Genomic DNA, 25,672 nt, shown 5'->3' with positions numbered 1-25,672 from the left:
CTTAAAGCAGTCAGTTTTTGGAGTGGCAGAAAAATATTGACTAAAACAGCAGGTGTGAGGTCCATCTTACTTGTACATCTGGAACGAGATACTGTAGGTAAAGAGAAACTTTTTTTGCACTTGGTCTTTGTCTCATGGGAGGATGAAAAAAATACCATTTGGGATATATTCTCTCATCCTAATTACCATTCCAAGCATTTGAGGTTACTGATATAAGGAATAAGTGTTTTGTATTTCCAGTTGAATATTGACCAGTGAATTCCAGTGTAGTTGGTGTCAACCATCCTCCAGCTACTCTCCCAAGCTTTTTTCTTTGTGTGTCCTCAGCTACCATTTTTTGTTTATGCAATGGATAGAGCCAAAAGATGTTTGGGAAGTTTATAATGAGGATGCTGAAGATCCACATTACTTGTTTGCAGCTAAGCATGGGAGATGGAAAGGACTTAGTGATCCCTGGGGGGAGCATTGTTATGGCTTGTGTAGCAGCTCGAGGTGTATCTGGCCTCCCACAGTTATACACTTCAGGTGAAAAGAGGGGGTTTGGGTTGGATAATATCAACTTCAGAAAATTCCCCCTGGAAAAAAAAAAAAAAAAAAGCTGAAAGACCAAAGCACTGGAGATGCTGAGATTATTTTTTTCAGGCTATTCTGTCTTTTTGGACTTAAGGTCTTGTATGAAATTCCACAGAGCACTTTATGCTGCAGAGCGCTGGGGAACTTCTGAAATAGAGAGGTCCAAATAAAATTATTCATTGGCATCTTCGTCAGCCATCAGAGGCAAATAGAAGGCAAGTTCTACATAAAGGATGTATTTTCTTCCCCCCGCTTGTATTCTGGTTGTGACCAGTTCCCCAAGCCAAGCTGTCACTGCCCTTGGCCTTGCTTGGTGGAAACCGCTCTGGTAAGAGATGAAACAAAGATGATGGTGAGCACCCCATGCTCCCCAGACTTGCTGCACATTCCTGTCACAGCCTGAAGTGGAGCAGAGCAGTCCTGGTCCCCTCTAAACTGACCTTTTTCTTAGCCACAGGGTTTATGATCCACCAAAACCAAACAACTTAAGTGGGGGGGGAGGTTGGGGACAGGACAGGACGGGACACACATGACACCAAACCTGTGCCGGGCTCATTTGTGTAACTTGACAGATGTGGGACGCTGCCATAAGGCACTTGGCTTTGGCAGACAGGGCTGTTTCCTACTGGAGCAAACAAGTTCGCTGCTTTCTGACTGGAAACCTGTTACAGAAGCAGAAAAGACTCTGTGTAGTGGGATTTTGTGTCATCTTGGACATCGTGAACCAGTGGCCCAGGGCCAGATGCACTGTAGCAGGGATGCCTTCTTTGTTCTGTAGCTCTGGTTTTTCTGTTTGGTTTTGTTTGTGGTTGTGTGGGTTTTCTTCCCAGAAGAATGACAGAGGCTTACTGTCTTCATCAGCAGTGATACCAAGAAAAGCCCTGCACACTGGTGCCTGACAAGTTGGAACTGAGCTCAGCAAATCCCCTTTAACCACATGGAGTTCAACTGTCTTGGTTTTTTTGACTCTGAGGCAGTACAGTTTCTTGTGCATGAGTTTTCATGTGCAGCAGCAGCTAGGGCTTGGTTTAGAAGGACAAATGGCATAAAATATTTCCGGTAACGAAGTGAAGTGAGAGAAAAAGTTATCTGAGGAGACTTTATAGCTGATTGAAATACAGACCCAGGGAATGCAATGGGTGAGCAGTGTTGTGTAGTGTTGCCTGGAAAGATGCCACTCCAGAGGCTGTGGCCAGACCAGGTGGTGGGTGTTGGCTGCAGTTTCCAGTGCGTCTGCACAGGCTGCTGGGCCATTGTGGTGGTTGGTTTGGTTCTATTGTCAGGACTCCGACCTGCTTTAGCCTACTCATCCTGGCTGCCCCAGCTGCTCCAGTGCCTGGTCCTCACCCATCTGCTAATCTGCTTGTACAGTTGTGCTCCCACACACAGCCTTATCTACTCTGGGCTGGTCCCCCATGTGCTTTTGGTGCTGTGTGGGAAATAGCAAGTGCAGGGTTGTTTCCAGATGTGGGGTAAGCTGTGGGTGGTCACACACTGTAATCCAGTCTCTGACTCGGACTTACGTGCATTTAAACAGTAACTCAGTCCAACTGTTAATTTTAACATGTTTGGTCTGAGGTAAAACTGTAAATGCCATATTTGGTCCTCTTGCGGCCCAGTGACTGTTTCTTTCTCATCTATACTGTAGTTCTTTGATAGTCCTTTGATAGCTACAAATATCCAGCTGTGTATTAGCCACACAGTTTAGCTTTTCTTTGCTCCCTAGCTACAGTAATTAGGCTTGGGGGTTTTTTTATTAGGCCATTCAAGCATTGCTCAAAGTTACGGTGAGAGGAGAAGCTCCAAGTGTTTTATGAATTCTTGGTAATGAATCAACATCAAGCAAAACAGAGAGATGGCAAAAGGGCTGTGAGCTGAGGTGCAGAGCCTGGAGTGCGTGTGCCATGAGAAACACTTAATGTATGCCTAAGGACAAATGCTAAACATGTTATAATATGAAAGTAAATTTTCTTAGCAATTTATACCGTTGTAATACAATGGATAGTTTGTCTGGGGTATGGTTGAGTTGCATTTAGTCAGTACAGTAAAATGAATATGAAGCAAGTAGTATTAGGGCTTAGAGGGCAGCTTTGTGCTTGGGTCAGTGCTGCCCTTGGGCTCTCACCTGCAGGCCTGTGTTAGAGCACAAATGGCAGAAGAGTTCCAGTTTTGGCTTGGAAACTCCTTAGAAAGCTTGGCCCTGAAATGAGCTACTTCAGTTTTCATTAAATTAGTTTTAAAATCACTGAAAATGAGGGTGAAAAGCAGGTGTTGCGTTCCTTTCTGTACTGCAGGTTTAGAAGCTGCTGAGGAAATGCCTGGTGGTCTGACAACTCTGCCGGACTGCACTGAAGCTGTAATTTGAAATTAGTTTAAAACAGAGGTTTGAGGTTCTGGAGACTGAAGGCTTTTCCAAAGCAGAACTCTAGTTTTGGGATGGCAATAAACATATAAAAGATCAAGATAGTGATGATGTTCCAGGCGTGAAGCTGTGCACTGCCACTCTTTTTTTTTTTTTTTTTTTTTTTCTCTCTCTCTCTCTCTCTCCTGGCCCTGGGTCCTTTTCACCAGGATGGTTGAGTTCATTAAAGCAAGGGAACACTGGCTGCTTTTTAGTTAGCAAGCTCCATGAGGTATTTGAGGAGCTTTAGTGTCCTTGTGTGAGGAGTGCCGGGGATGCACCATGGGAAAAGAATAGGGATGAATGGGCATGGAGGGGGCCCCCTCCTTCCAGCAGCAGCAAGGCACTGGATCCATTCTGTTTTCAGTGTACCATGATGTAATTCAGTTCCCTCTCCTGTGGTTCATTGGACACTGAGCTGCAGGGGTGACTTTGGGTATGTTGCTGAGACTTTGTCCTTGAATGTCAAAACCTTACTGTGAGCTGGAGGCTGGCAGAGAGCTGCTGCAGGGCAGAGCTTCCTTAAGTGGAGGACACTTGTTCAGGTTGCCTTTTTTCTGGAGAGGAGGAGGGCTGGATGGAGTCTGGCAAAGGGCAAGATGTTGGTGATTCAGCTTTTCTGGCTCCCCAGAACTCTTCTGTGGCAAGGCAGCCTCTTGGGGTGCGGTGGCAGAGTCCCTAGCTGGCCATCCAGCACTGCCTGTAACATCTGAGCAATTGTGCGCTTAAACGTTATGCGGTCTTGGTGGGATGAAATCACTTGTTTTTGTGTCTATCTGGATAAGGAAAGCTTTTGCTGAGCTGCAAGAGCTGTCTGTACTTGGGGGAGGAGAAGTTTTTTGGTAACCCAATGTGTTCAGTGCAAGGCATGCTTGTTGCAGGGCTAGAGGGAAATGTCATGTTGGTCTACTTTCTGGGTCTACCCTGCTGTCTCTGGAGCACAGACTGCAGGTGGTAAAGGGTGGACAGTGTGGTGATCACCAAATGGCTTAGTGAAACAGCCCAGAGTTCAGCTCAAAATAGAAAAATGGGCGACTTCCAGTAGCTGATGTGCTCATTCCTACCTGGCCTGGATGGCTTGGGTGGTGAGCTGCACTTGTGGCATGTTGATTTTGGGCTGCATCTTGCACCAGAGGCTCTTTGGGGAAGAGCACTGTTTCCTATTTGAGAGTGTTCCCTGATACGTGTACATCTTGTACTCTGGGCACTGAAATAAAATAGCCCTTGCAGCTGGCCGCAGCAGCTCCATTACTGCAATCCTGGCAGCACGTGCAGCACCTGCCCAAAGCAGAATTTGGCCCCCAGGAGTGGCATGCTGCAGGCCCTTGGCACAGGCAGGGGAGGGCATGTGTTTAATTCCTGTTACGTTGCTTAAACCTTTGCTGTTTGCAGCAGCAGCCATTTCTTCAAGTGAATGTGTGGGGATGCTCAGAGAACAAATTTATTGTGGGGCTGCCTGTGGTGCTGCTTTCTTGCCCTCCATGTCCCAGCCAGACCTGGGTTAAACCTGGAGGTTCCATGGACAGCAGAAAGGATTTAAGGGGCTTGACACTGAGTTAACAGTATTCCCCTGAAATTACCATTTTGGGGCTATTACCTGCAATAGGAATTTGTGCTGCTTTGCCTCAAGGGATATAGCTCTAAACCCTCCTAGTGTTGCAGCTGTTTTCCCTGGGAAAGGCAAATGACATCTGTGGGCGTAAACATAGCTTTAATGGTGAGATGTGTCTGTACTAGAGCTTGGACTGTGTGTTGGTCCTTGTGGAAGTGCAGCCTTTCGTTAGGACAGGCAGTACATGGGCCTGCAGATGAAGAGCGGTGTCAGTGTGGCTGGCTGTGAAAAGTGGGTGCTGCTGAGGGGGACATGTTCAGCCAGCCCCTTTCTGGGCTGTGGCCCTGTCTGTCATGACAGAGCTGTCTGTACTGCTCAAGATGCAGAAGAGTATCAGGCTTCGTCTCTTTCAATTTCACACCTGCTAAGCTGTGACAGTAAACATCAAGAGGAGGAGTGACCAGCTGGGCAGTGCAAACCCTCGTTTTTCCTGTGCTTCAGGCAAAAATTGATCAGTGATTATTTTTTTTTTATTTTTTTAAATTAAAACCTGTTGCTCACTAAACCTGTTTTGCAGTTTGTTAGCAATTTGAGCTCTGCCTCTCGTCTCTGGCAGGAATGTGGCAGGAGTTGGGCAAGCTTTGACCCTTACAGCAGCTCTGTGTGCTCAGCAGTGCTGAGAACAAAGGAGAAAGCCCAGGCTGTGGCTGTTCTGTGGAAGGGAGACGTTGCCACAGAGCACTGCTCTCCTGGGATCTTGGCTGCCCTTTGATGTGGTCCTGTGTTCCCCCAGGAAGGAGTAGCCTTGAACCCTGTGCCTCTCGTGTGGTGGGTGCCTTGGGAGGTGCTTTGGTCATGTAATATGTTTCCGGCTGGAAACCTATCTTCAGTTTGGGCATCTGGAAACTGGGAATATGCAGCTGCCTGTGAAAACTCAGTATGTATGTGCCCAGGAACAATCATGATAACACTGAGCTTGTGGTTATGATGGGCACTTTATGACTGGCAGCATTAATAAAATTAATGAGACTTAATGTCTGCTGTGTTGTAGAGGTAGTGTTTGCTCCCAAGTCTGCCAAAAACGGGCTGTCTGTTTTGTAAGAGCCCTGATACCGTCTGTCTTGTACAACTGTCCCTCTGCTAAAGAGTAGCTGGTAGGACCAGAGGTGGTATGGTGACACTGGCGGCTCAGAAGGAATGGATGCGCCTCTACTGAGAAAGTATCAAAGTGGTTTTTTTCCCCCTGTTGTTTTTTGGTGGTTTTTTTTTTTGTCTTTTTAAGAAAGATGGAAAACAAAAGGAAATGTTCAGGGGAAATAAGGCTAATGGAATGAGAAGGATATTGGTCAAAAAGGGGAAGCTGAGTCCTTACAAGAGGACCAAAAAAAAAGTATATGCTTCAGCAGATCACATGTAAAATCAAAATGAGGCAGGCCAGAATAATACTTGAAGAGTGAATTTGCCAGTATGATTACTTTTCAAATATATCAGAAACCTTTTGGAGACAGGCAGAAGAAGGGATCAGGGTGTGAGAGGTACGGAAGATAAAGGCATCACAGAAAGATCTAAACCATTTTTTGGCTGTCGTGACTCCTGTGGAGGAGCTTTGTAGCTTTGCAAACTACAGGCTCTCTACATAAGAGCTGTCTGAGAAGTTGTCTGACATTGAATGTCAGTAGAAATGGCTTTAGAGCAAACAGAGGAACTGATAAGAAACCGTAAGGAACAGATAGTGTTTACTCAAGAGTACTATAGGTTCTTAAATCTGAAATTGCTGAGATACTTTTGTGTATATCCTGTTGCTTAAGTGCCCTTGGTATCACAGAAATGGATGGTGGCAAATGTGATGGCATTTTTTAAAAGAGGGGAGTCTTGAGGAGATTGGGGAGGTACACATCAGGTAGCTCAATATCTGTGCCAGGCCCACTGCTAGGGAAGGGCTGTAGAGAGGATCCTGGGGACCACAGACCAGTGGGTCTGACCTCCATGCTTGGGCCTCTGCACAGGATCACTGAAGGCATGGCCAAGTGCGGTCTCTTGGAAGACAGTTAACAAGGCTAATGTAAAGGCATGCCCTGCCTCATGGATCTGCCAGAGGCTGATGAGCACGTGGGTGGCAAGACCAATAGATTTCCCATATCTGGGTTTTCAAACAGCCTTTGACAAGGTTCTCCACCAAAGGCTTTCAAGAAGCTAAGTCACCATGGGCATGGGGGAAAGGTCTTGTTATGGACTGAGAGCTAGTGGAAGATTAGGATGCAAAGAACAGGGCTTAATAGCCTTTTTTCACCGTGGGTAGGAGTCAGCAGTGAGGCCCCAGAGACTGGTGTTGGGACTGGTATTCATTCTGTGGGCGACCTTAGGCATGGAGGGGTGTGGTGAAGTCCCCAAGACTGCAGAGGACCCTCAGTTCCTTCAGGTGTTTGGATACCTCATTGAAGGTAAAGAAATCCAGAAGGACTCACAGGACTGAGCAAGTGGATGAATAAATGGCAGAGGAACTTCAGTGTAAGATGATGTGGGGTACTCCCAGGGGAAAATTACCTGTACCAGGCCTGTATGATACTAAACCTGGAACTGGTGGTTACAGCTCGGGAAGGAGCTCGGAATCATCAGCTCTGTGTGTGTGAGCCAGAAAAGCCAATGTATTTTGGTCACCATCAGCAAAGGACATAATAAAAAGACAGAGGGCATCATTTTGACCCTGTAACACCTTGGTGCATATCTTAGGGGCTGCATGCAGTTCTGGTTTCTGCATCTTGAGAAGGACAGTGGTGGTGGAGAGGCTGTAGAGAAGACAGTTAAAATGACTTGAGAGACAGAGCACCTGCCTTATGGGGGGTGAGGGTGGGTGGAAATCGTGACTCCCTGGTTTGGAATAGAAGTTTGGCGTAGCATATGATCAAGGTATACAAAATCATGAAGGCACTGATTACGTTGAATTTTATCTACCAATTCTTATGGCACTAGAACCAGGGGCACTTGATGAAACTTGATACAGGAGATTGGTTTAAAGTAGGTAGAAGGAAGTACTTTTATTTTATACAATGTGTGCTGAAATTCTGAATTCTTTGTCCTGGGAGGCTGTGGATGCAAAAGGCATCAGCAGGTTTAAAGAGCATTTGGGTAAACTTATGGGCAGCCAGTCTGAAACAGATACTGGGAAGAACAGGCAGGGATATACCTATAGCATCCATAATATAAGTGTGGATTCTGGGGGAATAAGGAAGAAGCTGGAGATGAGGGCATGACTAGACTCATGTGGTTTGCTGAACAGTTCTCTCCTGTTGGCCTGGCTGTAGGCAGGATGGAGGAGCAGCTGGATTCTAAGGTGTGTATCTTAGTTTTAGAAAGTTTCCAGAAACTGACATTAAGTAGGAACAAAGGTAGGTATGACATGTTGCGGAAGAGCCAGCATGGCTTTTGTAGACCAAAATTGAGCCATATGACTCCATTGGTATTTGGAAGGTGTTTGTGAGAACATGGCAGGGCTGATGCAGTGGAGTGGTCTAGGGGACCTCTCTGAAAGGTTTCAGCATGGGGTATCCAAAAGAAGTCCATCATGGGATGCATGGGTGAATAAATGCTTAAAAGATAGGCTATGAAAATGAGGAGTAGACTGTCAAACCTCACAGTGGAGGGAAGTCCCTTAGGGAGACAGGCTGGGATCTCTGCTGCTCACAGCATTTGTATGTGACCTAGAAATGGGGATGGAAGCAATGCCCGGGGAAGAGCATGCTGTGGTCCATGTGCACAGTGATGGGCTCCAAGCAAACGAGGGAAGAAATTTTGAGCACTGAAATTCAGGAATGAGGTCAGGGGTAACAGGTGTTTCTGCGGAAGTACTGGCCTGCGTTCAGCAGCACTGCAGGAAGGGAGGAAGAGATTGTAAACAGCAAAGACGGGAGCAGTGGACAGAATGAAGAAGTCATGACACCACTCTGGTCCTCTGTCATGTTGAATATTGAATATCAGGTCAGCCCATCTTAGAAAAGTCCTTGCTTCTAACTGCTGGAAGTAGAATAAGTGCCACTGTGTTTTTTTGCTCTTTTTTTGTAAGTGAAAAGCTCAGTTTTGGACTGAACACAAGCTAATAAATGCTAGGTCTTTTGCTGAGAAAAAACAAAAGAACTTGTTTTGGGCACCAAATCAAAAAGTAAATTGTTCTCACACCACTGTTCGCTGTTACCATGTATAGCAATTACTGCCATGGCAACAGATATTTTCAAGATCTTCCAGGGCTGCAGTGTAACTTCTCATACTTGCTCATTGTGGTGCTATTAATAACTGTAGCCAGGAAGTTTCTTCTTCCTCATGTACCATGTACCAAGTGCGAGGGATAAGCTCATTTTCGATCAGTTGTGGGAAGAAGTGACACTGGGGGTTTCCTGGATTTTTTTTTTTTTTTTTTGTTCTGGAGATCCTGTCTAGCGCTGCCAGCTCTGCAGCTGCCTCCTGAACTAAGCTGTGTCTCTTGTGCTATTTCTAAGAAAGCAGAGTCTGATTTTTTTTTTTTATTCCTTTTCTTTTTTTCTGCTCTGCCTTCCCCCGCCCCCCACCCCTGACAATTGTGACACATATTTACTCTTCCAGCTATGCATGGAAGCTTAAGTGTTTATTTCAGGCTGACTTGATCAAGGGGAGAACCTGCTGCCAGTTAAACATGATCTGGGCCAGTCTCTGGTCTGCACGATTTCTTAACTTATCTCTCAGTCATTTAAGCAAGATAAACCATGTGTATTCAAATTTGCAGTTCAGCTGTCCTTGGCAGTAGTTGAATTTAGCTATGTTTAAAATCCCCAAGTGCACATCCGCTTTTTCCCAGCCACGTTACCACACCCGGATGAGTCTCCTTTGAGGTGGAAGTGTGTCAGAAATACCACTGCCAGGTCTTTTGGCACCTTCTGAAGAGCTGTGGAAAAGGTCAGACTTGTCTTTTGCTTGTGCTGGCAGTTCCTCTTGAGCCTGAGCATTTGTGATGCACTGCAGTGGATGAGCATCAGGATCATGAGTCTGTCCCCAGCTCTGGTTCAGGTAGTACACAAGTCACAGCTGTACAGTCACCCACTTTCATCCGTGTAAGGAATGAGTTGTTTTGCCAGGCCAATTGCCTCTTCCCCAAGGAGTTTGGTTTTATTCTGCAGAAGTGTAGCTGTTAACTGTAGAAGCCTCACTGCCCCCTTTCCTCACCAACTTGAGAGTTAAAAGGAAAATCAGAGTGCTCATAGAATGTCTTCCTTATTTTACGGCGCTGTCGAGTCTTGCAGCTTCTTCTGATGCAACAGTTTTTGACATCACCCTTCCCCCAATCTCCCGAACCTGCTGGATTGACAGCTTACCATTGTAACAGAGAGAAAAAGACTTAACAGAAAACACAGCATCTTTCATCCTACCAGCCTCCATGGAGAAACTGAAGAAATGAGCATATGCCCTGCAAAAGCTTGGTCCAAGGCAAGAAATAATTCAGTCTTATCTGCAGGGAGCAACTGGATCCTTCTTCTGTTGCTGCCCTACCTGTTTCTTGGGAGGTCTGTTGAACGCAGTAGCACCAGAGGCGCTGCCTAGGGCTGCAGCTCCCGGGGGGTAGCTGCACACGCAATGCGGAGTTCAGCCAAGTGAACCTGGCTGGGATGGTACCAGCTCACACAGCCCAGCTGGTTTTTCTCATGGACGCCTCCAAGAAATAACGTGACACCCTTTTCGAGAGCCTTGGGTGACTGACACAACTGTTCACCAATGACTGGCTTATTTCTGACTCTTAGGAAGGTTAATTCCACCTTTGCTTCTTTGACGTGAGCAAAGGTGAGCTTCTTTGATGTGAGCAAAGGCAGATTTTGGGCTTTAACTAATTGCACTTTGTTCCAACATGTGAGGTTTCAGAAATGTCTAGCTTTAAAAAGGCTGTGACTGCATTGTAAGGCAAGGTTGAGCGACTCTGTCTTTTTCTCATTAAATCAAGCCAGATCTTGTTAATGACAAAGCATCAGAACTATACATAACTAGTATTTTTGTTTATTTGGAGTTCGAAGGTATTGCTGTAGCCACTGCTAACCCTACAGATGCAAGTGTGTCGCGCACAAAAGCAGAGGTTGAGATGCAGCTCACAGGATGTGACTCCTACCTTCACCATAATATTTTGAGACAATTAGGAAAAGAATGTCAGTTTGGGGAAACACTTAAACATGCCTTTCCTTTCAGAGGAAACTTTTTTTTTCATTGTTCATTACATCAGAATTAAAAACAATGGAAAAAATCAAGGATGGGCTGTGTTTTTCATACAGACTGCTAATTCAGTCATCAATAGGCGAGCTTTTTGGGGATCAAGGTGTGCATGGAGTAGGGAACTGTGTGCTGCTCCATGGGGCAAGCATGCAGGAGGGGACCGGTGCAGTGCAGTCCAGTTCATTGGCTTTACAGCGTCCTTACTCTGTCATGTCTGATGTGCTTTTTGTTCAGTGAGTGCTGTAGGCAAAACAAATACAAGAAATTAATTTCTCATGGAAAAGAGTTTTTTTTGCTTATTGTTTTATGAAGGGTTTATGAACTCTGTGGCTGCGGTTTTCAGCTGTTTATTTACTGCCTCTCTTCCCTTGCCAGAGGAAATTAGTGTGCTTTGGGCTGGGGAAAATGACAACTCTGAAGCAGCTTTTCTGCATGGAGTCCTGTCAGGATGAGTTTCCTGATGGCAGCTCTGGGCGCAGGGGAGAGGTAATCGTTTGTGGACTTTGTGTTTCCTGTTGCCTTTGACTTGATGCCAAATTCCTTTGCCATCCCAGCATTGTAAGGGTTGAGTCATTCTTAACAAACTTGGGTAGCTAATACTTTCAAGAGCCCCTCTGTTTGTTCCTGCTTAGTTTTCTCAACAGAGTTGGCAGATAGCTGCAGCTAGAGAGGTTTGCAAGAGACGGGAATGGCTTTAAAAAGTTGTGATGAAACACTGTTATCTTTGTTTTATACTTTTAGTCACCGTTGTCTTGTAGGCTCTGCTAGCTGAGAAAAATAACCTGGTCCCTTGCAAACCGTGTCTGTGTTGTGCATGAATTTTCAAGGGACGCTGTGTTTCAGCTAATAAATGACTGGCAGCCCTTTAAATGAAAAGAGACAGAGGGCCATTGTTTTGCTAATGCCATTTAGGAATGTAGCTGTTTCAGATATGTAGCTTTGCAGGCTGGTGCTTGAAAGCCTTATGCTCTGCAGTCTGCCTGTTTGTAGGGAGTCAGCAGCTGGCACCCCTGGTGACACCAGGCCATTTATTTATGGCCTTGCCTTGTAGGTGCTCTACCCTCTAATTACAACCTTGGTTTCCTCCAGCCCCCCACTGCTGCTGGCTCCTGTGCCTCCTTTAGGAAAGCTGAAGTTGTGGGCTTTTTGTGGTCTGGCAGGGTTATTTTAGACCTGAGGTGGGTGTCTCAAGAGGTCCCTTCAGTCCCCATCCCTGCATGCTCTTGCTAAGGTGGCGGCTCGGTCCCAAGATGCCAGCTGACGGTTTCCCTTTTCTGGTTTTGTAGGCTTCTTTTCTGTTCCTGTCTTCCCAGTCTTCTGCATCGGCCTCATTCGGAAACCTCTGTAAATGTTTTCTTCTTGTTGCTCAGTATTCCCTTGTGTAGCAAATGAATGTCTCTGGCACTTGGCTGTTTGCTCTTTCATGGTTGCTATGGACTCTTCCCTTCGATGAAGATAGTAGAAAAATTATTCTTTTCCTCTCCTGTATCGGGAAACTACATGCTCTGTAGCAGTGCAGTATGTCTGTGGCTGTGCAATGCCTCTCATGGTTTCACCAAGCCTAGGATGATCTATCCATACACAGAAATGACAAAAATCAAGTGGCTGCAGAGCCATGTTCCTCATGCAGCGTGAGTGACTTGGGCTGCTGCTGGGTGGTGGAGCAGTTACTGTGTTTATGTGGTGGGGCAGCTTTTCCTACAACAGCTTCTGATTGTGGAGCCTGCTGTTCCTGGGCTAGTCTCCTTGGCATCAATTGGCTGAGGCAGCAGCTGCAGGGTCCCTGTCTGCAAGGGCTTCATGGTAATGCTGGGAGGAATCCCTGGAATTGGTAGTGGTGACATACGAGGCTGTGAAGAGTAAATATCAGTTCTGAAGCAGCTGGGCAGCAAGCTAGATAAATCAGGACCGTAGTCAGTAATTCCTAGAATGACAGAGAGGGCAGCAGGTGCTGCTGTGTACTTGAAATAGCAGGGATATCATCTGTGTGACATTACTTGCTTTGGCTTCGGGAGAGCACTTGATGTGTGCTGCTTCTCCAGGACTCTGGGCTTTTGCCCTTCGTCCTTTTGGCAGGTGCATCTTCTCTGCCTCATTCCTGCAGTGGTATCAGCAGAAAGCTCTTTGCCCCGGGCACAGCCTTGTCAGCATTGGGAAATGTCGACCTGCTTAGGTCTGATGAGTGTCTGATGAGTCACTGCTCTGGTGAGAGGTGGAGGGGACTTAGGGGTCCATGGAAATAGCAACAAGCCATGTTCAGCTTTCTGGTCACTGACCAGGGTTTCAATCAGCAGGGAGCCACATGGTGCTGGAGCTTATTGGGAAGGCAGGAAACCCATGCTCTGTCCCTCCCTCCTGCTATGTATCCATCCTCATGATAAAAATGGGAACAGCCTAGGCTTAATTTTGGGGTTATGTTCATGCTGGGGGCTCTTAGGTGCTTTGGGCCCTATCTGGGGCAGATGCTGTATGACTCAGTGCCAGCACACACTCCTGGAGGTGGATTTATTTATTACTCCTAGCTCTGCTCCAGCTGGGAGCATCTGTCATAGTTTGGTGTGTCCCAAGAAGACATAAGGGGAAAGCAGATGTGTGAGCTTGGGTACCTCACTGCAGAGATCTGCATGCCTGAAAGGATCCAGCTGGTGCAGGCCTCATGTGAATGCTGGCTGCCTGCTTCAGGGGGGCCATGTACAGGTGGGATGGCAGCAATGGATGCTCATCAAGCTGTGCTTACAGCATATGTGTCTGGGCAAATCCTCCCTGAATCCAGGGACATTGTCTCTGGGGCCAATGGGAAGGCTCCAGGCTGCTGCCCGAGGGCTGAGCTTGGTATGCCTTGGTGGGGCAGCACTAGGGGGTGGAGGAAGGACAGGATACATCCCAGCCATAGTGGTCAATTGTTGCTGAACTTGCAGGTTGTCCCCTAATACTTTCACCTAAGCAACTGTGAAGTATTTCCTCTCTAGGATCCTGCTAAAATTGAGGACTTCCCATGTAAATCCTGTTTGTGGGGACAAAGTCTGGTCACGAGTGTATTGAGATGGAATACAGTCACTGTCTTGAGTGCAGTGCTGCTGGTATCACTCTTGAGTCCCAATGGCAACAGACCTGACCATGTGTCCTGTGGCTGTACAGGCAGGAAGACAGCACCAAGCTGCACCAGGCCTCAGCTCCCCTACAGGGCACCCAGTGCCCCCTGGCTGGCACCAAGCCTCCCCCACAGCTACCTCCCCCACAGCTACCTCCCCCACAGCTACCTCCCCCACAGCTACCTCCCCCACAGCTACCTCCCCCACAGCTACCTCCCCCACAGCTACCTCCCCCACAGCTACCTCCCCCACAGCAGCTGGGATGTGGATGGGCCTGTGGATCCATGCAGCATGTTTGGAAGGAGAGAGAGGGGGTGAAAACTGCCAGTACTCTGCCCGCGCCCCCCCCCCCCCCCCCCCCCCCCCCCCCCCCAGTTCCCCCTTGTTCTCAAATGCTCAGCCCTTATAAGGAAAAATGACTCTGCTGAAGCCTTCACTGAGCTTAGGAGGTGCCACTGCAGCTGGGGCAAAGCAGAGCTTCAGGGCAGATGTTTAAGGACTTGGGGGTTTGGGCTGTGGTCTGATGTACAAAACATGATGTCAGGAGTGATCCAGAGAAGGCTGTGGCAGCAGCTCAAGGGCTGGATGGGTTGTCTGGGCAGATCCTGTAGCCCAAGGAAACTTGTCTCACTGCTCTGTTGTGGCCAGGGGCTCAGGCTCTCCAAGGGATTGGGTTGTCTGGGACAGACGCAGGAGAGGCTGTCTGGCCAGATCCATGTCCCTGGCCAGCTTGGGGCCCCTTACAAAGAGCAGAGGGAAGGGCTTGTAACCATTTTCACATCTTATGCCTTTCACCTTCTGCCCAGGCTGCAGTGGCCACAGCTGTACTCCAGCCATAATACACTCCATGGTGCTCATCCTCACTGACAATTTGGGGATAGAGAGAAGTGGGAGGCCCTTGGTCTTCAACGGAACAGTGGGTCCTTTCCCCAGGCACAGCAGCCAGCCCTGCTTTGTGCCTCCAACAGGGGAGCTGTGGCAAGAGCCTGTGTTTACCCTAGCTGTGCAGGTGCAGGCAGAGCTATGTACAGTCTGCATCGTTGAGATTTTGTTAATGGGAGCGGATTTTACTTCTCCTCCTGCTGTCAGGTGCAGTTTCCTTTAGTGTTGGTTTGTGCAGTCCCCTGGTGACTGTGTCTGCATCTCCAGTGCCTGAACTCCTGTTCTGTTAGAGCCCATTCAGCAGGTGCTTCATGCTCTGTCCCAAAGCCATGAAAACGAGGATGTTTCCTGCCCCTTGCTCTTCCCTCTGTTGCAGAACCCCTGTCCTCTGGAGGAGGGATGGAGAATGGGGTGGGGTTGAGCAGCACTTCAAGTCTCTCTGTCCTTAGCTCCCTGTGGGGTGCCCTATGCATGACTCCAGGACTTGCCTGGGAGTGGTTTCAGGGTCAAGATCTGTATGAGCCTGGGGCTGCACAAGTCCTGGTGGGTGGTGCTCAGTGCAGAGTGGATGATGGAAAGCATGAAGGTTGGTGTGGTGGGAGTTCCTGTGCTGCCCTCCCTTCTCCCAACTGAGGTGCAGTGCTTTGAGATGCCTGTGCATCCGTCCCACCCAAGGTGCTGGTGCCAGGCTGTAGGACCTTACACCTTTGGGGCTGTTCTGGGCTTTATTTTAAGCTGATTATCTTTGTAGTGTGACTTGGCATGATGTCTGTCTTCCCTCAGGGAAGATTCCCCTCTGCCCCTCCAGGTCTTCTTGTAGAAAATCTCAGTCATGTCCTGAATGGCCTTGTTACTTACTACTTTCTCTCCAAGACAGGACCTTAGTGGAATCTTCTATTAATTTTGGTGCTGCCCTGACTCGTTCTTGTGGGATGAGCTGCCCCATTGCTCTCAGTTCTGCTCTGGAGCTGGGGTGAATTGGGAAACTCAAAGCAGCAAAATAGGAGCCAGCAGTGCTGGTACAGGGGGTGGGGGAAAGTTTGGGAACGACCAGGGAAGAAGTAAGAACCAGCAGGGTCTGAGCAACCAAAAGGCCACAAAGTTTCTCATCTGACGTCTTTATCTTTGAAAATACAACTTAGCAGAAGGCTTGGGGCTTTGGTTGTGTTTTGGTGGTGGTGGTTTTTTTGTTTTGTGGTTTTTTTGTTTGTTTTTTTTTAAACTAAAACCACCAAAGTAACAAGATAGTTTGTGTGACAGGACCTCTTCTAGACTTTTACCTCTAACTCATCTAAGTCATGGTGCTGTGCTCTCTTCTGCTCTCTGTAATGTGTTGCTGGGCTGCACTCTGCTTTCAGGGGGCTGTCCCCATTCTGCTCTTGCTGGAGCTGAGCACATGTGTTCAGGCTTTGAGCAATTGCAGCCATTTGTTCTGTATTTTCAGTCTGGTCTGTCTCCTGCAAAACAGAGGTTGGTTTGTTTGCATAATACTTATTTTCAGAAGCAGAGGAGTTTTAGGAATAGGCTGACATTTTATATTTATTTTAGTTCCTCTATAATTTTTGTTTTGAAAGATGCACATGTATTCAAAAAAAGTTCATATATATATATATGGGGGAGGAGGGTTGTTTTGGGTATTTTCACTCCCCCAAGTTCTAAATGACAGCTTTTCTGGACTTGGCTGAGAGAACACAGTGAGTAAAGCCTCAATTGACTGGGTCAGCTGGTGGAGCATTGCCACAAGGAGCTGGTGCTAGAGGCCTTTTTGGAGGCCTTCTCAGCTCCAGGATACAGATGAGTGTTAGGGTCTTGTCCTGGCTTTGTGCAAATCTGAGCAATGTGGAGCCCCCTAGGGGTTGCACTGTATTGCTCAGCATCTGCACTGAGTGACATTTTTCTAAAGGGAGTCTGTCTGACAAGCCACCCAGTGTGCTGGGATGCTGTGCTGGGGTGGCTTTGCCTGTTGTGCAGAAGGTGAAGGGGCAAGCACAATCCTCTTAAAAGCTGTGCTGATGTTGGGGTGCTTGAGCACAGCCCGTCTGTTCTTCAGCCAGCTGGGAGCCTGGACCTGCATAGGAGGAGCAATGTCAGCAGCTTTGGTGCCTTTGGGCTGGTATCCACTCCCTGTTCCTTAACTGGTTTGCCTTGGTCTGCTACTGGGGCCTCCCTTTGGAGCAGTAGGGGTTGTAAACACGGCTTTGTTCTCTGTAAGGCTGCTTCTGCTCCCTCTCGTGGGGCCCCTCGTCACCGTTAGCAGCAAATGAAGGAGGCTCTGAACTCCCTGTCTCTGTAGGACAGGTCATTTCAGATGCCCGTCCGCATCACCCCAGCTGCTTGCTGCAGTAAGGAGCTCTGGGCCCCATGCACATGTCCCTGCCCCTGACCAGTATTGCAGTATGACTGGTCTCTGAGAGTTGTACTTAAGTCTCTGTGTGTCTGATGACGAAACTCTTCATCCCTCATCCTCAAGGAGGACCACTTAATAGGTACTTGGTCTTGGTATTGACATGCCCTCAGTTAAATGACCTCTGATGATGGGATCTGCCTGGTCCTGGAGCCCCACCACCCCCTGGGGCTTCACAGAAGCTTCAGCATCCCTGGCTTGGAGCCATAGGCAAAAAACTGCAGCTCTTCATGCAAGGACACGGCAAGCTGCCTGCCCCTGCAGGGCATGGTAGCAGTGTCTTGTCCATGCGAGGTATATGGAGATACGAAGGAAAGCATCAGCGCTCATAGAGGTCATATTGGCCTACGGCCCCTCAAGTTCTTCAGTTTCCTGCTGTCCAGGAAGGTCCCCTGTCCTCTGAGTGCAGCCACCCTTCTGTGATATTAAGTACAAGATTTTACACTGGCTGTGTTCAAACTTCTGTTTCCTGGAGGAAGAGGTTAATTTCCCAGTTGCTTACTTTTGTGTTGGGGCCACCTTTGAGCAGGCTGCAGGCTCCCTTTGGGAGCATTAGTTGTCAAAAATCCCTCGGTATGGAGTTATGTTTGGTTAAGAAGGACTCGGTAATGCCCCAGCTCTCTTGAGGGCTCATCCTAAAGGAGGGAAGTGGGGTGAGGAGGTGGGATCTTGACTCAGGGCACAGAAACCCAAAAATTATGGAATATGGAAGTGAAATGGCAGATCAAGCTGGAAGAGCTCTTCTTGGAGCCACACAGAGGGGTGTACTTGCAGGCTGGTTGAAGCTCCCTGAGGCAGGGGTTTCCTGTGGCTTTCCTTGAGGCCCCCTCACCCTTGTCAGGTGAATGCCTCCCTGAGTTGTTGCTGAGCAGTGCGCACAGGTAATGGGTGGAGAGAAGGCTTCATGCAGTGGGCTGGGTGATCACATCGCATTGGTCTGAAGCTGACAGCTCCGTTTGAGGAAACATCTCTCTACTATTCTTATCTATGGATGGTCTTGTGAAGAACTTGTGGTGTCCAAGGACTGTGCTTGGCTGCCCAGGCTGTGGTGTCACTTGGGTGATGGTGGCAAGAAAACCAGCTGTCCTGTGGAGTAGTGCCTGTTCAACAACTTGTGGTTTCTCAGCTCTTCCTGTAAGTGACTCTTCTCTTCTGTATCTGGTCCCTTCCATTTCTAGTCCTGCTTCCTTCTCTTTAATTAAAACAATTTTATTCTTTCTTGGCCCTCGTGCTAACATTTATAGCCTTTGTGAGAAGATCTAATCAGAAGATGCTAGCAGGGTGCTCTTTCAGACTGAAACCCTTTTTAATAACTTAATAATATTTTTAATTCTCAGGTGTTGCCAGGCAGGACTGGCAGCCAGGAGGGACCAAAGCTCTCTTTGGAGGAGCAAAGTTTGCAAATGTCTGTCACCTCAGTCCCAGAGGCTGGCAGGACAGAGCACAGCTGCTTGGCCTCTTACCTGCTCTTTCTATACAACACTTAAAAACCAAGCTGCTGACCTGCAAGGACTTGAGCCTTCAGGTGGGAACAAATCTGTTTGCCCATATGAAATGAAGTTGTGCATAAAAAGCCCTACACTTCCTCCTGCTTTTTGCATGCCTGGTGTACCATACCCCTCATGGCACCTCGCTGCTTGGGGACTGAGCCTCCCCCATAGCCTTGCATCCCTCTGAAGAAAGAGCGAGCCCAAGGCAAGTACCTTTGCAGTCAGGTGGGGCTTGGGCTACTTGGATGAGCAGCTGGTGCTGTGGCCTACTTACAGGCTGCAAGGCATTGAAGCTATTTGTGTATTTGCTCAGGACACAGAGGAAACTCCTGAAATCTCTCTGACAATGCAGGAGGGTGCACACTGGGTATGTGGGCGCACTTTTTTTTTTTAAACAAGTGGGGGTGTTGAAATTGTCCTGTGTTGTGGCCTCTGGTGACCAGTTTAGTTCCCTGATGCTGTCACGATGCCAGTGGGCTGTGTGCCCCCATGCTCGGGCTGTAGTTGGAGGGGTTTGGTCTGGGTTTGCAAACTGGGCCTGTGGGGAAATCCTGTGCCTGGGGCCACTGAGTCCCAAGAGGTGAGATGGATTGAAACCACCACAGTGAATCCCCCCATTGTGACCATGGCTAGGTACTGCCTTACTGGTGAGAGTGGATACAACATGCTCCATGGCTGCTCTGTCGCCCAGCACTTGGAGCTGAGAGGACAGGGAAAAGCGTTATTCAGACATTTGCCAGGAAAGAACTTCTTGAACCCTGTGAAGGGGAGCTGGAGTTAATTTTTTTGATCTCCAAGTTACAGCCTTACCTCTCTGTGATCCTGGGTTTATCACGTTTTTCCAGAGTTCCTGATGTTGTGTTCAAGCCTTGTGTGGCAGCCTGCAGCTGGCCCTGCTCCAGGAATGTGCTCCTTGCTTTTCCTTTTCCGTCTTTACATATGAATGTGATTGTACTTTGGTATTTCAATGTGTTCTGTGCAGTTTTTTTCCCCTAGTTAAACTCTAACTCGGTCATCCTCAGCCCCTCAATTTTAAGGGGACCGAACAGGTCACCAACCCAGGTCATCCACTTACATGTCTTTACATGCAAAGATAAATGTAAGCTTATTAAAAGGGAAAGCTATAGTTAGCAACATATGCCCAGTCATGGCCAAGTGCCATCAGAAGAATTCATTATTTTCAATAGCTTGCACTTAACAGAAAATAGCTGACTCTTCCTCTCTCCTGAGGAGCAGCAGTGGTGGTATAGCAGTCAGTGTTTCAGAGTGTTGTTAATCCAGGTACTGGCAAAACAGATCAAAACCAGTGTGCTCTTGAACGTTAAAAAGATTGATCACTCAACTGTCTTGATCACTCAGCTGGGCCTTGCAGGGTTGGTTTGTTGTGGTTTTTTTCCTTGCTGCTCCATAAGTACTTCCTGTCTCCCCCAAGCTCATCAGTGTGTGTGTGTCGCTTTTGCAGTGTGGGGTGTCCCACCATGCCTGCTCTCCTGCTCCCCTGTCTTTCCCCTCCAGAGGACAGTGTGCCATGCTCCCCTTCTTTGGGTGAAGCCTCCCCCCTTCCAGCGGCAGCCCCTGCTCAAGTTGCCGCTCTGCCACCTGGGTCTAAGTCCCCTGTGCCCCACTTCCTAGAGACTGCCTGTCCTTGTGAAGAGTTATGGTGCTCTCAGAGGTTGCTGCTCCTCATGTCCCCTCTGACCTGTCCCTTGGACCCTCTTTGCCAGTTCCTTATCTTACTTGCACTTCTTTGCTGCTGTCTCTGTGAATGCGTTCATCTTCCCAGCACTGCTGGGCTCTGCTGCTGCCCTGGTTTTCTCCTTTCGTACCATTTATGGATGGCATCTCTTTACAGTTGACAATGCCCTTGATAATGGCAGTGACTTGCTGATTTGATCCTGTGCCTATGGTTTGTCATTGCAACTGCATGGAAATAATCAGGCTGGCTCTGTGATTCCTACCCCAAGCCATGGCACGAGGTACTGGTATAGCTGTTTCTTTCACCTTAAATCAAATAGGGGAACTGATGTAGTTTTGACCAAAAAATACTGAACAACAAACCAGATGTTTTCTGGACACAGGGTTTCCCAAGTGGGACCCACTTGCAGGCACGCTCTTGGCAGCACCCTGCCCAGCTCTGGCAATGGTGGGAGCCCAGCAGGAATCAGTGCCATGGGGAAAGGTGACGTTCTCTGTTCCCAGCTGCTTGTTGGACCAGTGCAAATGCTCGTGGTGGTAATAGCCTGGCTGGGTGAGCAGATCTGGCTGAAAATGGAACTATACCACAAAAAAAGTGGCTTTCACCTGAATCAGCTTCCCCAGCCAGCCTGTCTGGTAGCCTGAACATCAGCCCTGTGTGAGACTGCATGGAGGTCAGCATTGCACGGTAAGTGTTGTGGCAGGGAGAATTGCACCTTTTCAAAGAGGCAGTTCAGGTTTATTTTGTGTTGAACTCACACTGTACTTAGCAATTTTGCATCCTCAAAGAGCTGAGGAGCAGGCTGCTTTTCAGGGGTGCATGGCAGACTGTTCAGCATTGAATGCACCCACGGTTTTCCTAGCAGGGTAGTTAGTGTGTTCTGCAATTTAAATGCTCTCCTAGACTTGACTGGTGGGATGGGACATGCTGACCTTCCCCAGAAAGCCCAGGCAGAGCCGAGGGCTGTGCTGCCCTGCCAGCAGATGCCTCTGCTCCCATGGTTGTGCCAGCAGGGCCGAGTACCAGGCTGCCATTTCAAACACTGCAGTGCTGCCACTGTCAGCCCAGATGCCTCTGAGAAACCGCAGGCCAGCAGCAGAGGGTGTGTGAGAGGGATGCAATGGGATCTCCCTTCTGCTGTTCCTCTGGGAATGGCTCCTGTTGCCTTGCCTTTGCCAGGGAGTGGCTGGAGGCTGTCAGGGCGAGCCCCCAGGGCACCTGACAGAGGTGGGTTTCAAGGGTGGCTCTGGACCTGTCCTGTTCACATGGCTTTTATTAATAACAGAAATAACTTGTGTTAAGTCCAGCCTCCTTCCTGCAGCCTCCACCTCCGTGGTGAGGAGGAGGAGGGTGGAGGGCCAGGACTTGGAGTGTGCGAGGAGGTGCTGGGGGGCACAGTGTAGATCTTATCCCTGTTTTCAGCTGCACACTTGAGCATACTGTCAGGGGTGAGATCACTTTAGTGGCAGCATCTCTCCCATGCAGGAGGAGGTACTGTTGGCGTTTGCACCTCCTTCTTCTTTTATCTGGGCTAGCCAAAATTGTTTTGGCTACAGCACCATGGAGATACTGGCTTTGCTGAGCTCCTCTGCTCTCACCTGGGCCAGCTTTTTGGGGTAGGTGGGTTACTGTTGAAGGCTGATGTGCCATGTATGAGGACTTAGCAGGCCAACACCTCTGTTGCCACAAAACCATTATGCTGGTCTGCCTGAAAACCAGCCCTACAGCTGCCTGCGTTGCTTTCTCGCTAAGCCCTAGGCTGGGCCAGCATGGGTGCTGGTGAGGGGCTTCTCTGGGCAGCAGAGGGGTATGGATCAGTGGCAGGCTGTGCCTGTCCTTTGGGTCACCTTACACCTGAAGGGTCACCGAGGGGGGGAGAGGAGGAACCTGCAGTGGAGATGCTCTCATCCACCAGTCGCTCCCCATGTATATCTTTTGGCCAAGCAAGTGTGGGCTTCAAGCAGGGACTGGGTGATCCAGAGATCCCTTCCAGACCTGTGGCATGTGAGCCCTGCAGACAGGCACTTGCATGGGCAGGCTGCCTGCAGGGTTAGGAGCCAGGGGTTTGGTCTCCCAAGGTGGTATTAACAACAGGGTGCAGCTCCCAAAAGGAGCAGATCCTGCCTTTGCAGAGCCTCCTGCTCTTGAGAGTGAATTTCCCTGTACATCTCACCAGGCGCCAGCACTCCTGCATGCTAGCCCTTGATGTGAGTTCTCAGCGCATCAGCAGGTGATGTTCACCCATCCTGTGCTGCTAGACCCAGACTTGTGAGTGGTGTGAGCTGATGTCAGGGCTGGACTAGGTGGGGAGACCTCCCCTTCCTTGTGCCAGGGAGTTGCTGATTCGGCTCGGCCCCATCTCTAACCCTTCCCCTTGTCTTTCCCCTGAACCCCTTAGTTAGATTGCTGGATTACTGAATGGCCCTAAGCAATGCTTTGATCTGTAGCACAGCTTCCTGGCCTAGAAGCAGCAGATCTGTAGGACTCCCAGACAGCCCATTTGCCTCGAGCCTCTGGCCCAGACTAATGCAGCTTTCTTGTTCCTACAGCTCGGATTGGGTGGAGATCATCGAGCCCCGCTCCCAGGAGCGGATGTATGTTAACCTGACCACGGGTGAGTGTGGCTGGGAGCCTCCTCCCAACCTGAAGGTGCGCCAGTCGGACCAAAAGCAGTGGTGGGAGCTCTTCGACCAAAACAACAACCGCTTCTACTACTACAATGCTATCACACAGCAGACCGTGTGGCACCGGCCCCAGGGCTGTGACATCGTGCCCTTGGCACAGCTCCAGGCCATGAAGCGCAGCTCCCAGCCTGACTGCGGGGCCCAGCAGCACCGGGGCAGCACAGGCAGTGATGGCAGAAGCACCCCAATCCAAATGGTCCTGTTGCAGGAGATGGAAAAGGGCAAGAGGGACTGTTCTGCAGAGAAGAGGAAAGAGCCTGGCAGGTAGGGAGAGCTGTAGCCCTCTCTGTTTGTGTTTGATGGGTGGCTTCAGTTGCCATGCAGGCACCTGCCTGGCCAATGGGCTGGGAAGCCATGCTGCCCCGAGAGGGTGCAGTGCTGGGACAAAGTGCTGCCAGGCCAGTGATCACCACTGCGTGGCCTCTTCCCAGAATACAGCTGTACACTTTCACCACTGTGGTACCACTTGAATGTCCCCAGTCTGGGCCAGGCCTTGTTTGTGTGAGGCACCACAAAAACACACGTCAAAAGATAATTGTCACTCCAGAGCCCTTTGTGCTGAACAGAAGGAGTGGGGATAGGCAAGAATGTCACACAGTGGCAAGAGCTCTGTCAGACGCTTATGATGGGGTTTGCTGGGATGGCTGAGCCGCTGTGCAAGGGGTTAGGCTGCTGCAGAGTATGGGTAAGCCTGGCTGCTCTCTTTTCCTCCCCATTCGTTTGTCTGCTTGCATGTACTTGTAGCTTCAGCCAGGGCAGGAGGTGGGGCTGCGGGGACAGAGTTCCTGGGCACAGTTATTTGGTCTGTCAAGCCTGGAATGATAATGGGATGCTGGTTTTTTTTGGCTAAAAGATCTTCTTAAACTCAAACCAGTCTGACAACAAGGGTGGGGGGTGCTGGTGTATTGAAACTTTGCCAGCTTCAGCTGCACAAAAGCATCCCCTCCCCAGGCTCTGTGGGGTTGGGCCATCTGCCTGGGCCACTGCCTGGGGCTGCGCTGCATCCTTCTTGCCATGTCTGGGTGTCGTTCTGCCCTGGAGAATGTGGTACCAACAGCTGGGGAGGCCATGCAGCAAGCCCAGTTGAGTCACGCTGAGAAGTGACTCACCCAAGGGCTAGAGCAGAGCTCAGGCTGGGACTTCTGCTATCTATGCCAGTGCTCCTTGTCCCCTCTTCTGGGTAATGCAGTGAGCTAGGCTTTTTTTAACAGCTTGGGTTTTGAATGGAGGTTGTCTCTCTGTGTGCCTGGTGCAGTCAAGGAGATAATAAAAAAGTCAAGATGATAAAACCCATGTAGGACGGTGATTCTGGAAAATGCATACCTAGAGTGCCCTACACTGAGATTTATCGCTTGTCTTCTGCCCCCTATAAGATGCTTCTGTATTCACTTCAGATCTGCATGACTGGGAAACACTGGTGATGCACATGAAGTGCACCAGAAAGTGCCTGTGATGCTTCCATTGCCTCCTGCCCCAGGAGCTGCCCCTCTGAGCTTCAGACCCATCCAGAGCATGATCCCTGCTCTGCCAGGAGAAACCCAAAGAGTGAGAAATGCCTTAAGCTGAACCTCAGTAGCTCCCAGTTCCCTCTGGTGTGTGTCCCCCGCCAGTGACCACAGGTGAGCCACAGGCACGTGGGATTTGCCGTGAACCGACTGGCTTCCCCTCCTTGTCCCTCTGCAGCCTGGTATTCTGGGACAGTTGGGACAGGTGCCAGCAAACTAAGTCTTTCCAGAGGGGCGAGTACAAGGTCCTTGCACAGGGCGTAAGATACCCTGAGCTATGCGGGGTCCAAAATACTTCTGATTTGGCTCTCAGGAGGGAAACATGGACTCCTCAGCCTTGGTCCGGGTAACAGCTGTGCCTCAAGGGATAAGCGATGCCAGCTCTGACCCATCCCTCAGCTCTCTGGCCCTCTTGGCAGGGAGGACCCCATGCAGCGTCACTCATATAGGAGGAAGGGGAGTGAGGTGATGTGGCCAGCAGTTTGCTTTACTTTTCCTTGCCAGCCAAACTGGTGCCAGGTAGCATCTTGGGTGTCCCTGCTGGTTCTCCTGCAAGTGAGGGGAGTGGGAAGGCGTCCTCCCTCACTCCATTCCAAGCCCTTTGAGCCTGCAACAAACTCCATTGAATGTCAAGCACTGGGAAGGGTTTGAGTGGCAGCTTGTCTGGGGAACTAACAGACTGCTTGGACATGTGAGGCTTTTCCGGATCCTTGCACCGGTATTTGCCTGTGGAAGCTGCTTTCTTGGAAGCAGGAGACTGAGCATTGTTTTCTTGCCCATCCATCATGTGTTGTCACCGCTGTTTGTGAGTGGGGGTTGCATGTCTGGTTATGGTGCAGAGAATGATTTCCCTACCTGAGTCTTGACACCCAGGGAGAGATTTCTTCCCTTTTGCTAGCTTGTAAAATGTTGAGTAAAGAGCTGAGCCTAAAGCAAGTGTTCCCAGGTGGGATCTAATGCCCTTGCTGGTGTGCTTTTGCTGTTACTAGACCAGACACCTCAAGCTTGTCAGCTCTGCTGTCTGTGGTGCTCTCCAAGGACAAAGTGTGTCCTCTTCCCCTTCTTGGCAGGGATGCAGCTGTATAAACAGAGGGTGAATACGTTGAATGCTGTTGGTAGCATCTGACTTCTTTATAGGTACCTGTACCCAATATAGTTTTGTTTTTGTCTC

General features: G+C 49.2%; 1 protein-coding gene across 4 annotated transcripts in view; it reads left to right on the top strand.

The window, feature by feature from the left end:
- LOC119154232 (rho GTPase-activating protein 39-like) overlaps positions 1 to 25,672 on the top strand; it is a 67,531-nt gene that overhangs the window by 15,711 nt on the left and 26,148 nt on the right. For all 4 annotated transcript variants that reach the window (XR_005106392.1, XM_037401521.1, XM_037401519.1 and 1 more), the window contains exon 2: positions 22,862 to 23,260. Coding sequence is in view for 3 of the 4 variants with exons in the window: in XM_037401519.1 (XP_037257416.1) it covers positions 22,862 to 23,260 (399 nt within the window). In the remaining variant the exon portion in view is untranslated. The remainder of the gene's footprint in view (positions 1 to 22,861; positions 23,261 to 25,672) is intronic.

The sequence above is a fragment of the Falco rusticolus genome, chromosome 10 (assembly GCF_015220075.1).
Source record: "Falco rusticolus isolate bFalRus1 chromosome 10, bFalRus1.pri, whole genome shotgun sequence".
NCBI lineage: Eukaryota > Metazoa > Chordata > Aves > Falconiformes > Falconidae > Falco > Falco rusticolus.
The sequence above is the reverse complement of the archived record's forward strand: the minus strand, read 5'-3'. Positions and strand labels throughout refer to the sequence as shown.